Source organism: Capra hircus, chromosome 10 (genome assembly GCF_001704415.2).
Source record: "Capra hircus breed San Clemente chromosome 10, ASM170441v1, whole genome shotgun sequence".
In the NCBI taxonomy this organism is placed as follows: Eukaryota; Metazoa; Chordata; class Mammalia; order Artiodactyla; family Bovidae; genus Capra; species Capra hircus.
Window position 1 is genome coordinate 86,949,458 of NC_030817.1, and position 13,083 is coordinate 86,962,540.

Sequence of the window (13,083 nt, forward strand, 5' to 3'; positions counted from 1 at the left end):
TGTCCAGGCTAGAACCTCCTATAATGATGAATAGAAGTGGTGGGAGCAGACATCCTTGTCTTGTTCCTGATCTTGGGGGGAAAGCTTTCAGTCTTGCACCATTAACTATGATGTTAGCTGTGAGTTTTTCCCAGATGCCCTTATCAGGTTGAAGAAGTTACTTTTTAGTCCTAGTTTGTTTGAGTGTTTTGTTTAATCAAGAAAGGGTGTTAAATTTTGTTAAATGCTTTTTCTGCATCATCTTTCATTTTTATTTGGCCTTTACTTTGCTGGTAAATCCTTGTTTACAAACTGAAAATACTTATCAGGCTGTCATTAGGATAGCAGACAAAAATATTACCAAAAATGAATCTATTACATTTTTTAAGTTTTTAAGTTATTCCTATTTTATTGAGATTTAAAGTTTTTACCTTTGGACCTTCTAGCAAGGGTTAAAAAAAAGTCAAGATAACAATAATTCACATGAGATGCAGAAACCATGAGATATTTAAAAGCTACTTAAGAATATCTGACTTTTGATGATTTTTAAAGTCAGACAAAGGGCAGAGAGAAAAGGCCTTATTTTGTCCATAGCAGTTGGCTCTGCCAACCTCAAGTCCAAGGTTGGAGTCTACTAAGTCTGCATGGTTTGGGGGATAAACCGTGTGCCTTAGTCTGCCCAGGCTGCTATAACAAAACACTGTAGATGGGGTGGCTTAAACAACAAAAATTTATTTCTCACATTTCTGGAGGCTGGGAAGTTTGAGGGCAAGGTGCTGGCTCTTTCTGTTCCTGGTGAGAGCTCTCTTTCTGGTTTGCAGACAGCCATCTTTTTGCTGTGTTCCCATTTAGTGGGGAGACAGAGGCAGAGAAAGACAGAGAGAAAGAAAGAGTGCAAGGTCTCTAGTCTCTTATAAGGGCACTAATCCCATCATGAGGAACCCACCATTATGACTTTATTTAAACATACTTACTTCCCAAGGTCACCTTCTTCATACATTATCATACTGCGGATGAAGAGTTCAACACGTGAACTTTGGGAGAACATAGTTCAGTCCACAGCACCATCTGATCCTGACTATTAGCTGTATTTGGACAGACTAAACTAATCACGTGCATATAGGCTCAGAATTTTGCACATCATGGTAACAGATGAAATGATGCTAGCTGGCAGGAACTTAGAATATAAATGATGAGTACAGATCCTTTAGAAAGACCAGTGAAAGTTGATGCAACACATAAAATCACTCTGAAGAGCAAAGCATTACTATCATTATTACTGTTACAGAGGGACTCTTTGAGAGTCCCTTGGACTGCAAAGAGATCAAACCAGTCAATCCTAAAGGAAATCAGTCCTGAACAGTCATTGGAAGGACTGATGCTGAAACTGAAGCTCCAATACTTTGGCCACCTGATGTGAAGAACTGACTCCATAGAAAAGACCTGATGCTGGGAAAGACTGAAGGCGGGAGGAGAAGGGGACGACAGAGGATCAGCTGGTTGGGTGGCATCACTGACTTGATGGACGTGAGTTTGAGCAAGCTCCGGGAGTTGGTGAAGGACAGAGAAGCCTGGAGTGTTGCAGTCCATGGGGTCGCAGAGTCAGAAATGACTGAGTGACTCAACTGGCTGAGCGGGACTGGGCCCTAGCTCAAGGAAAAATAATATTCAAAATTTTTATTTTTATCAAGCTTTTGTTGGGCTTTCCATTTAAGAGAAAAATCACATGTGGTTTCTGATTGAATTCCTTGAGTTACTTGACCCATTCAAACAAGATGAAGGCTGACTGCGAACCAGATGCACACTCCAGTAAGCAATATCAAGTGTTTGTCTCTGTTTAGCTGATATTTAAAGAATTTTGGAATCTTGCTCTCATTTTCTAGAGTTTAGAGACTTCTAGTCAATTATACATGACTGGATTTTCTGAAGCAACATCCTTAGGTGATGTTTGGAAGCTTCAAAATGTTATGATGTCCCACTTCAGCAAAATGGGGTGGAGCAGATGGCTTACAAATATACTGAGGTTTTCTTCTGTTTCTCCCTATACACGTTGTCCTTCCTGGGATTGCAGAACTTTTCTGGCTCTAGAAACTTAGACTTCCCAGGAATCCTTAGCCAGATATCATATTATCTGAAATATAGGTAGATATAGTCAGGATTTTTGGTTGTGACAGTCTCTGTTTTGGCTCCATTGTGGTACTTCAATGTCACCTTCAACATCAGAAAGCCCTATTGTCTTGTAAGCTTAGATTTGGAAATGGCAGCAAGTTAAAACAAGTCTACTATATTTAAAGAAAAAGTTTCAAACTATTAAATTTAACTAACAGGTTCAGTGGGAACCTTACAATATTGACCCTACATGCTGTAAAATATGTACCGCTTACAATGAAAAAAAAAATGGTTTAGCACTTGTTTACAATACAGCATGAGGTATTTTCAGCCCTTGTATAGAAATTAACCAGGATCGTTAGTTAATTAACACCTCACCTTAAAATTGGTCTCGCCTTGCATATTAGGTGCTGATATTTCTTGATGGATGATGAAGAGATTGCGAGCAAAGGTCATGAGGACCCCCTGGAGATCCTCACCGATTGTTCTGTTAATGATATCCAAACAAATGAGTTTACCAACGATTCCCCTCACATGCTTAAAAACAATCACCCTCTCATTTGTGCCTGTCTGGTGATGGAATTTAATGAGTATTTTCAATCTCACAAGGTGGCAATCTTCAGGGAGATATGAAAGATGAGGCTCCATTTTAACTTGTCAACAAAAAGGATTTGTGTAATAAATATTTTTTTATTAATCAACATAGCAGAATGTAGGAATAGGTTCAGTCATTCCTAGCAAAAGGCTACCACTGAGCTAGGACAGTAGTATTAGCTCATTTTAAAAATTGTTAGTTTAAGAGAATTGTTTCTGAGTGTAATTCATGCTTAACAATTTACTTGCCTACAGAGACATTGGCACCTCAGTATTTTGGAGACTTTCATCTAGGGTTTATTTTCTGTTTCATGTATACAAGTGATTCCTGCCACTTATGAATGCATCCCATCTATGTGCAGAGGAGAATGTGCCCCATTCATGAATAGCTGTCTGTATAAAGCTGAACACACATTTAAGGAAGATTTCAGAGAACTTGAAAACCATCTTGCAGAACTAAATTATGGTCAGTGAACATTCCCAAACCACTAGACCACTGTAAATTTTAACCTCGAAACAAAACTCCAGGGTATTTTTCTAGCAATTATTCAAACTTTTTTTTAATCAAAGGAAAAAATAGATTAAAGGAATGGATTAATTTTTAAAAATAGTTCTGTCCTGAGGGGATGAACCTAAAGAGCTAATGCCTCTTAAGGCAGCTGCAAATAACTTTGGGATTACTTCTTTGCCAGTTGTTATCTGTAAAATAAGTCACCTTAGAGTCAGGCTTAGACCCTTTTGGAATGGCTTCCTTACAGCCTAATTGGGCTTTCCTTGGATCAGGTTGGGGGAGTAGAAATCTTCCCAGTTCCAAGACAGGAAACCAGAGCTCTATGCCCTGCTACTGATTTTGTGACTTTGGGGAAGTTACTTGAGCTCTCTGGGTCTTCATTTCTTTTCTCTGAAATGAAGGAAGTGGACTAGCCAAGTACTTCCAAACTTCTTGAGTTACATTCCCTAAATCCAAGGACCACCTACTCCTACCCCTTATAGCTACTGAACATTGGTATCTTTTCTTTTAATAGAAAAAACAATAGCCAAAGGCAAATTGTTGTTGTTGTTGTTCAGTCACTAAGTTGTGTTGGACTCTTTGCTACCCCATGGACTGCAGCATGCCAGGCTTCTCTGTCCTCCACTATATCCTAGAATTTGCTCAAATTCATGTCCATAGAGTTGGTGACGCCATCTAACCATCTCATCCTCTGCTGTCACCTTCTCCTTTTGCCTTCAGTCTTTCCCAGCATCAGGGTCTTTTCCAATGAGTCAGATGTTTTTCAATGAGTTGGCTCTTCGCATTAGGTGGCCAAAGTATTGGAGCTTCAGCTTCAGCTTCAGTCCTTCCAATGAATATTCAGAGTTGATTTTCTTTATGATTGACTGGTTTGATCTTCTTGCTGTCCAAGGGACTCTCAAGAGTCTTCTCCAGATCACAGTTCGAAAGCATCAATTCTTCTGTGCTCAGCGTTCTTAATGGTCCAATTCTCATATCCACACTGGAGTACTGGGAAAACCATAGCTTTGATTATATGACCTTTGTTGGCAAAGCAATGTCTCTGCTTTTTAATATGCTGTCTAGTTTTGTCATAACATTCCTTCCAAGGAGCAAGGAGATGGTTTATGTATCTTAATTTCATGGCTGCAGTCACTGTCCACAGTGATTTTGGAGCCCAAGAAAGTAAAATCTGCCTCACCCACAGTAGTAGAAATAATGGTCATCTAAATGAATTCATCCATTCTCGTCCATTTTATTTATTTTCCATTTTTTTAGAACTAATTTTTTAAATTTTTAATTGTAGGATAATTACTTCACAAGATTGTGATGATTTTTGCCATGCATCAACATGAATTGGCCATAGGTATACATATGTCCCCTCCCTCTTATACCCCTCTCCTGCCTCTCTCCCCCTCCCACCTTTTAGGTTGTCACATAGCACTGGCTTTGGGCTCCCTGCATCATACATCAAACTCCCACTGGCTACATATTTTACATATGGTAATGTGTATGTTTCCATGCTATTCTCTCAAATCATCCCACCCTCTCCTTCCCCCACTGTGTCTGAAAGTCTGTTCTTTATGTCTGTGTCCCCTTTGCTGCCCTGCACATATGATCATCAGTAATATCTTTCTAGATTCCATATATATGCATTAATATACAATATTTGTCTTTCTCTTTCTGACTTACTTCGCTCTGTATAATAGGCTCTAGGTTCATCCTCCTCATTAGAACAGACTCAAATGCATTCCTTTTTATAGCTGAGTAATATTCCATTGTGTATCTGTACCACAACTTCCTTAGCCATTCATCTGTCTATCCCATCCATTTTAATTCACTGATTCCTGAGATGTTGGTGTTCAATCTTGCCATCTCCTGGCTTGACCACGTCCAGTTTACCTTGATTCATGGACCTAACATTCCAGGTTCCTATGCAGTATTGTTCTTTAACAGCATCGACTTTACTTTCACCACTAGACACATCCACAACTGAGTGTCGTTTCTGGTTTCGCCCCATTGCTTCATTTTTTCTGGAGCTATTAGTAATTGCTCTCTGCTCTTTCCCAGTAGTATACTGAACACCTTCCAACCTGGGGGCTCATCTTCAGGTGCCAAATCTTTTTGCCTTTTCATACTGTTTATGTGGTTTTCCAGGCAAGAATACTGGAGTGGGTTGCCATTTCCTCCTCCAGTGGATCATGTTTTGTCAGAACTCTTCACTATGACCTGTCCATCCTGGATGGCCCTTCACCATGACAAAGCTGTGATCCATGAAGGGGAAAGACAACTTTAGAGTCATTAATTTTTTTTTCATTTTTTTCTTTTTAAAATTATGAAAATATGATAACACATTTACAGTAGACTTGGAAAACACAGAACAAAGTTACATATAGTTCTACTATATTTTACAATTTTTTAAGTAGATAAATTAAGATTTTTAGTAGGAGTTTCAATATCAAACTCTCAAAAACTAATAGAATGAACAGACAGAAAAGTAGAAGGATATAGTAGACCTGAATAGCACTATGAACCAATTCAACATAATTAAGATATATACAACTTTCATACGATAGCATGATACAAATTCTATTCAAGTTCCCATAGACTACAAACCAGGAGACAGTGGAACATGTCCAGGGAGATTAAAAAAAGGTGCAAAAAATTTCATAGTCTAAAGATATTGAAATGGTACACAGTCTGTTCTATTATCACTGTGGAATTATGTTATAAATCATTATCAAAAGATATTTGAAAATAGTCCACATATTTTCAAGTGCAATGTGACAATTACCAAGAGAGATTTTGAGAGTAATTAATTTTTTAACAGTGATTTGTATTTTATTGCCACAAGGTCAGTATGTATTAGACCCGAGGTGCTTCTCCAAATTCCTGGGTCCCATCCAGATCGACAAAATCAGAATCTTTGATTGTGTAGTTTCACAAAGTCCCTCAAGGTGATTCTTACATATCCTGAAGATTGAGACTCATACTTAAAAAAAATTGTGTGTGTGTGTGTGTGTGTGTGTGTGTGTGTGTGTGTGTGTGATGCTGAGTCCACACATGGATTCAAGCTCCTCTAACCACCCCCCTCAGCCTCCTCAGGTCCATGGTTCCCAGCTTGGGATCCAAGAAACTAGATCGACTGTATGTCCCCTTTCCTATTAATAATTCATTTCTAGAACTTTCTTCATTTTTCCCTTCCTTGAACTTTCTACTTAAATTCCACTATTTCCAGAAATATCCTAGTATAAGTGAAATCAGATGAAGTTATCCCAGTGAAGCCAAGCCACACAATTCTGATGTGTAAGGTTCCCTCTTAGAGCTCTCACCTGATATGGTCTGATTGTCATAAACCCAAACAAAACCCAGCCAACTCATGAAAAAGCCTCTCAATCCTCCAGAGAAAATCAAGCAACACTAACAAAAGTTTATATTTATCTTATCTTTTTCAATGTACTGTAAATATTAAAAGGAAGAAAAATATAGGATAGAAAGTTTCCCAACAAATCAGAATGACTTAAAGGTACCAAATAACCATATTTCAAGATGAATAAGATACAGTTCAAGGCTATGACTCAAAAGCTCTGAGTCCTAGATGAGGTAAAAACTTTCACTAAGCTCTCCAGACTAACCTGGAGAGAAATTTTCAGGAAACAGGAAAACACAGAGAAATCCCCTGAATGGTGCAAAGGACTCTTAGCATAAAATGTACCTCAAGGAGACTGCATCAGGGCTGAAACTAGATCTGAGGAGAGGCTACAGGCCCCGCCTCTTAGGGGGCATCTTGCTGAGTCATCAGAGCACTTTTCTAAGCATGTCAGAATGACAACTGCCCTTCTGCAATTAGTCAGATTTGCTGTGGCTTGTAGGTATATGTGTTTGAATATAGTATGTTGTTAAAACTAGACTCTTACCCATTGATTCTGGATAATTAATCAGTTATAATAATGAACTCCCACTGACACATCTCAAGTCAGTTTATGAAATACTTAAAGATCTAAATAAAACAAGATAGACTTTCAATGAATTAGCAGACTGATTAAAATGCAAAAGAAGCATCATTCTTGTTGGTTGTTATAGTCTATTTTCTTAGCTTATTACATCTCTTAGACATACTTCATACTTACAACATTCCCAACCTGTCTCTCTTCAAGTTTTCGAATAATATAAAGATAGTTCCTTGTCTGTCCTATAAAATTTGAATGGGAAGAAGAGAAAAATAGCATATTATGTTGGAAACAAAGAAAACGTACTAAACTAAGACCACTAAGGCTAATTTGAATTGAAGTCTAGACCTAACTGCAAATATTGTGAGAAGCACATTTGGAAAGGCTGTCTCTAGAACATGGAATAGGGATATTCCTGGTCGGTGTTGTCTTTCAACTGAGATTATAATTTACATCAAACATTGTATAAGTCTAAAGTATACAACATGTTGATTTGATATATTTATTGATTGTAATTTGATTATCACAATAGCTTTAGCCAAGACCTCCATCTCATCACATAATTATGATTTCATTTTTGTGGTGAGAATATTAAAGATCTAGTCTCGTGGCAATTTTTAAGTATATAATATAATATTGTTGACTATAATCACTATGCTGTTTGTTAGATTTCCCTAGAACCTATTCTAATTTTCAAACTGCAAATTTGTCCCTTTGACTAATATCCTCCCAATCCCTCACCCACCCCAGGCCCTGGTAACCACCACTCTACTCTGTTTCATTGAGTTTGACGTTTTTTTTCTAAGATTCTACATGTAAGTGAAATCGTATAATCTTTGTCTGGCTCTTTTCACTTAGCATAATGCAGTCACGTTTCATCTGTGTTCTCACACATAACAGGATTTCCTTCTTTCTCATGGCTGAGTAATATTCCATTCTATATATACTGCACCTTTTCAAAATTGATATATAGTTGATATACAATATTATATAAGTATCAGGTGTACAACATAATGATTGACAATTTTTAAAGGTTATACCCCATTTATAGTTTTTTTAACATACTGGCTATATTCCTTGTGTTGTAGCTTATTCTATACATAGTAGTTTGTACTTCTTAATCTATCCCTGTTTTATCCCTCCCACCTTCCCTCTTCCCTCTGATAACCACTAGTTTGTTCTCTGTATCTGTAAGTCCGTTTCTTTTTGGTTATATTCACTAGTTTGTTGTATTTTTTAGATTCCACATGTAATTTATAACAAATAGTATTCCTCTTTCTCTCTGATTTATTTCACTAAGCATGATACCTCTAAGTCCCTCCACGTTGTTGCAAATGGCAAATTTTCATTCCTTTTTATGGCTGAGTAATATTCCATTGTACATATATACCACATCTTCTTTATTCATTTACCTGTTGGTGAATACTTAGGTTGCTTCCATATCATGGCAATTGTAAATAGTGGTGCTATGACATTTGGGGTGCGTGTATCTTTTCAAATTAGTGTTTTCTACCCAGGAGTGAGGTGGATCATATGGTAATTATACTTTTAGTTTTCTGAGAAACCTTCATACTGTTTTTCCACAGTGGCTGCACCAATTTGTATTTGCACCAACAGTGTATGAGGGTTCTCTTTTCTCCACTTCCTCACCAACATTTGTTATTTGTGCTCTTTTTGATGATAGGTATGAGGTGATATCTCATTATGATTTTGATTTGCATTTCTCTGATGACAAATGATGTTGAGCATCTTTTCATGTGCTTGTTGGCCGTCGGTGTGTCTTGTTTTGAAAAATGTCTGTTCAGGTCTTCCGCCCAATTTTTAATCAATTTCTTTTTTTTTCATGTTGAGTTGTATGAGCTGTTTATATATTTTGGATGTCTTGGCATACCGTTTGCAAATATTTTCTCCCATTTAGCAGGTGGTCTTTTGTCAATGGTTTCCTTTGCTGTGTAAAAGCTTTTAAGTTTAATTAGGTCCCATTTATTTGTTTAGAGAAGGCAATGGCAACCCACTCCAGTACTCTTGCCTGGAAAATCCCATGGCTGGAGGGAGGAGCCTGGAAGGCTGCAGTCCATGGGGTCGCTGAGGGTCGGACACGACTGAGTGACTTCACTTTCACTTTTCACTTTCATGTATTGGAGAAGGAAATGGCAACGCACTCCAGTGTTCTTGCCTGGAGAATCCCAGGGACGGGGGAGCCTGGTGGGCTGCTGTCTATGGGGTCGCACAGAGTTGGACATGACTTAGCAGTGCAGCAGCAGCATTTATTTGTTTTTGCTTTCATTTCCTTTTCCAATCTGCTATTTAGCTCACTTTCCAGGTGATTCTCATGCACATCAAAATTTAAAAACCACTGTTCTAAGAGAAATGGATAAAAAATATACGGAAGCAGTTTGTTATGTGAAAAATAATTTGTACTTCAAAGGAAAGCTATATACTGTCCATATCACACCTTGATTCTATGGAAGATATTTTACAAGTGACTGAGAAATTCTGTCTAGTTTGTTAGAGGTTCAGTTGATTTTCCTCTCCTGCTTCCCATGTGGAAAAATCAACTTTGCCTCCATTTACATTTTCATTTCAATAGTCATGATCTATAAAGATGTATGTTTTTTAAAAATTCTTTCTTGTCCTGATTATAAAATCTGCCTAATTCTTCTCTCTTAAATAAAATCTTTATCATGTGTGTAGTTTTGTATCTGTATGAGAGGCGTGACTATCCTTTTTGGAAAACTATCTTTTAACATTCTTTTCTCAAATAAACAAAAGCTAATGCTGGAGTTGTCCAATAGTGGAAATGGCTGTCCCGTGAAGCTGTGGACTTCTCATCACTAGGAAAACAGAAAAAAAAAAAAAACCAAAAAACTACATTTGGAGGATTTATTAAAAGATACCACATACCAGAACTGCAACTCCCCATTGACTCTCCATTTTATCAGGAAATCTAGGTATTAGAATAGACAATGGACTAGAATGGTGGTCAATGCTGGCTGCATATTAGAATCATCTGAGTGCTTTAAAAATTTAATGCCTGGACCCTACCTCTAAAAGTACTGATTTTATTGGTCTGGGCCCTGGGTACAGTGACACACTAAGCCATACTAGAGCCCAAGGCAAAGGAAAAACATCAGTATATTTTTCTTTGAAATACTGATATTTTGTTCATCATGGATTTCTTGAATTAATTTTGATTTTAACATTTTGCATTACATTATTAAATTTATCTTTATTACTGAGGTCCTTTGGGTAAGTGCCTCACTTGCCTCTCCTTACTCCCAAACTTGCCTGAACATCTGTACTTTTTAAATCTCACTCAGGCCATTCTAATGGGCAGTCATTCTAATGGCTAAGAACTATTGACTAGATGATCTTGTCTTGCATCCTTTACTGTGCTGTCCAGCATGGTAGCCACTAGACACATGGGGCTACTGAGAACTTGAAATATGAGTGATCATAATTGAGTTTACTGCAGCTTTCACGCTCTCCAGGACTCCTGCGTTGCAGGCAGATGCTTTAACCTCTGAGCTGCCAGGGAAGCTCCCCCCCCCCACCCCGCCTTTAGAATAGTGGGGAATATCCCCGCCTGTCAAATGGGAGACGGGGTTTGTTTCCCCAAGGCAACGTGCCCTTTTTTTGGGCTTCCCTGGTGGCTCAGACAGTACAGAATATGCCTGCAATGCAGGAGACTCAGGTTCAATCCCTGACTTGGTATACAAATGGAAAATATCTTATTACTTTTTGTACTGACTACATGGTGAAGTAATAATACTTCTTTTCTTTTTGGGGTGCATCCTTTTCTTGATACTAATTTCTGAATCAATCAAGTAGGCTAAGTTATGCTTCAGTAGTTAAAAAAAAAACAAAACAATTACTAGTTTGTGTAACAAAAAAGTTGGTTTTTGCTCATACTTCATTTCCCACGTGGGTCAGCATGGATCTCTGGTCCCCGTTGGTACATCAGAGCTGAAGGAGGCTCCATTTCAGTGTGCTTCCAGGATTTCCAAGGCAGGAAAAAGAACATGGTGACTCATGGAATGGCTCTTAAAGGCACAGAGAGACATACATCACCTCCATTCATATTTCACTAGCAGAGGGTGGAGGAGGTATAATTCTGTTATGTGCGTGAAAGGAGGAGAGTCAGAATATTTTGATCAGCCACCACGACAATCCGTTGGCCTGAGGAAGTGATTGCTAGTGGCTGTGGAGCCATTTAGGACCATGGCACATTGCCTATATATGTGTGAGACCAGCCCACCACACTGTCGCAGGCAGTAAACGTGACACTTTTCTCCATATGGCTTTCATTACAAGTTCATTTCATTAGGAAATCAGTGGGGGTATTTTGTAGCATTACAGAAATACCAGGAATGAGACCTACCGAGTTGGTTACAAACTCAGCAATGCTTCCTTCCAATATTCAGCAAGGAAAAATAAACTCATAGGGTGATCTCATTTCCCCTTTTCACCCCTGAGATTTTGGACCAAAAACAACATGTGAAATTTGATGATGATAATGGCAAGAAAAACATAATGTTGAGAATAAGGACTTTTGAGGATTCTTCTTTTGGTAGCAATGACATTGATGTGTTATTAATATTCTTCTTGCCACATTAAATTTGATCAAGAGTGGAAACGGCTTCCCAGGTGGCTCAATGGTAAAGAATCTGCCTGCCAATGCAGGAGATGTGGGTTCAGTCCCTCCGTTGGGGATATACCCTGGAGGAGGAAATGGCAACCCACTCCAATATTCTTGCCTGGAAAATCCCAGGGACAAAGGAGGCTAGCAGGTTATAGTCCATGGGGACACAAAGAGTCAGACACAGCTGAGCAACTGAGCACCCACACATGGAAAGGAGATAGCACATGTAATTCTGGAATTAGGGTAAGTGATCTTCTTTATAGACTCAGAAAAACCCAAGGAGGCAATACAATTTTAAGGAAGTTCATTGTTATACATATCTTTTTTTTTTTTCCTTTGTCAGAGACAGTTGAGGGGGTTATGGAGAAGTCTGTGCTTCTTCAAATGAAGAATACATAAGGAATACCTAGGTGGAATATTTTATTTGAAATGGATCTCAGAATTCTTGGAACAGATTAAAAATAATGTTTTAGAAACATAGTTAGTGAGAAACAGTCTTTAGAGAGAAAAAGGTGCATAGGAGGTATTCTGATGTAAGAAAAAGAATCATATTTGACTTCATGGACAATTGTGGATTAAGGCATTCCATAAAATGCTTGGCTGTGTGGCGAGGGAAAGTGCTTAAACTCTTTAAGCACAAATTTCTCACTGTAATATGGCAGTAATAGCAACTTCTTACAGAAAATTAAACAGATAATAATGTAATAGTGCTTAGCTCTGTGCCAGCATATAGTAGGTACTTGTTTAAATACCTCTCCAAGAAAATGCAATGGAGAGAACAAGTAGAGACTTCTGACCAGGGATGGATCCGAGGGTCTGAAAAGATGTGAATCCTTCAAAGGAAAAACAGAGTAAGGTCATTGCTAGAGAATTTGCGAATATTCCAAGTAGTCACATGTCTCCTTCTTGCCTCAGAGTTTCATGACTCAATTTCTCATCTCTTCTTTAGCTTTATCTATTATTTGTTCTTTTTCTTTCTGTTTATCTCCTCCTACCTTATTTTTATGAAGCTTCCCTGGTGGCTCAGATGGTAAAGAGTCTGCCTGCAATGTGGGAGACCCAGGTTTGATCCCTGGGTTGGGAAGATCTCCTGTAGAAGGAAATGGCAACCCAGTCCAGTATTCTTGCCTGGAAAATTCCATGAACGAGACAGCCTGGCTACAGTCCATGAGGTCACAAAGATTCAGACACGACTGAGCAACTAACACACACACCTTATTTTTATAGAATGTTCCAGTCTCTGGATTTTATCCTCCAGATTTTCTCCTGTTATCTTTTTCTTCTTCATATTGTTCCATCACTCCATCACCTTCAGTCTG

General features: G+C 38.3%; 1 protein-coding gene across 1 annotated transcript in view; it reads right to left on the reverse strand.

The window, feature by feature from the left end:
- The window catches only part of IQCH (IQ motif containing H), a 145,464-nt gene that overhangs the window by 2,767 nt on the left and 129,614 nt on the right, over window positions 1–13,083 (reverse strand). Inside the window, exons 13-14 of the mRNA XM_018053786.1 lie at window positions 7,303–7,364; window positions 2,467–2,575 (exon numbers count right to left, since the gene is read on the reverse strand). Of these exons, the coding sequence (XP_017909275.1) occupies window positions 2,467–2,575; window positions 7,303–7,364 (171 nt within the window). The remainder of the gene's footprint in view (window positions 1–2,466; window positions 2,576–7,302; window positions 7,365–13,083) is intronic.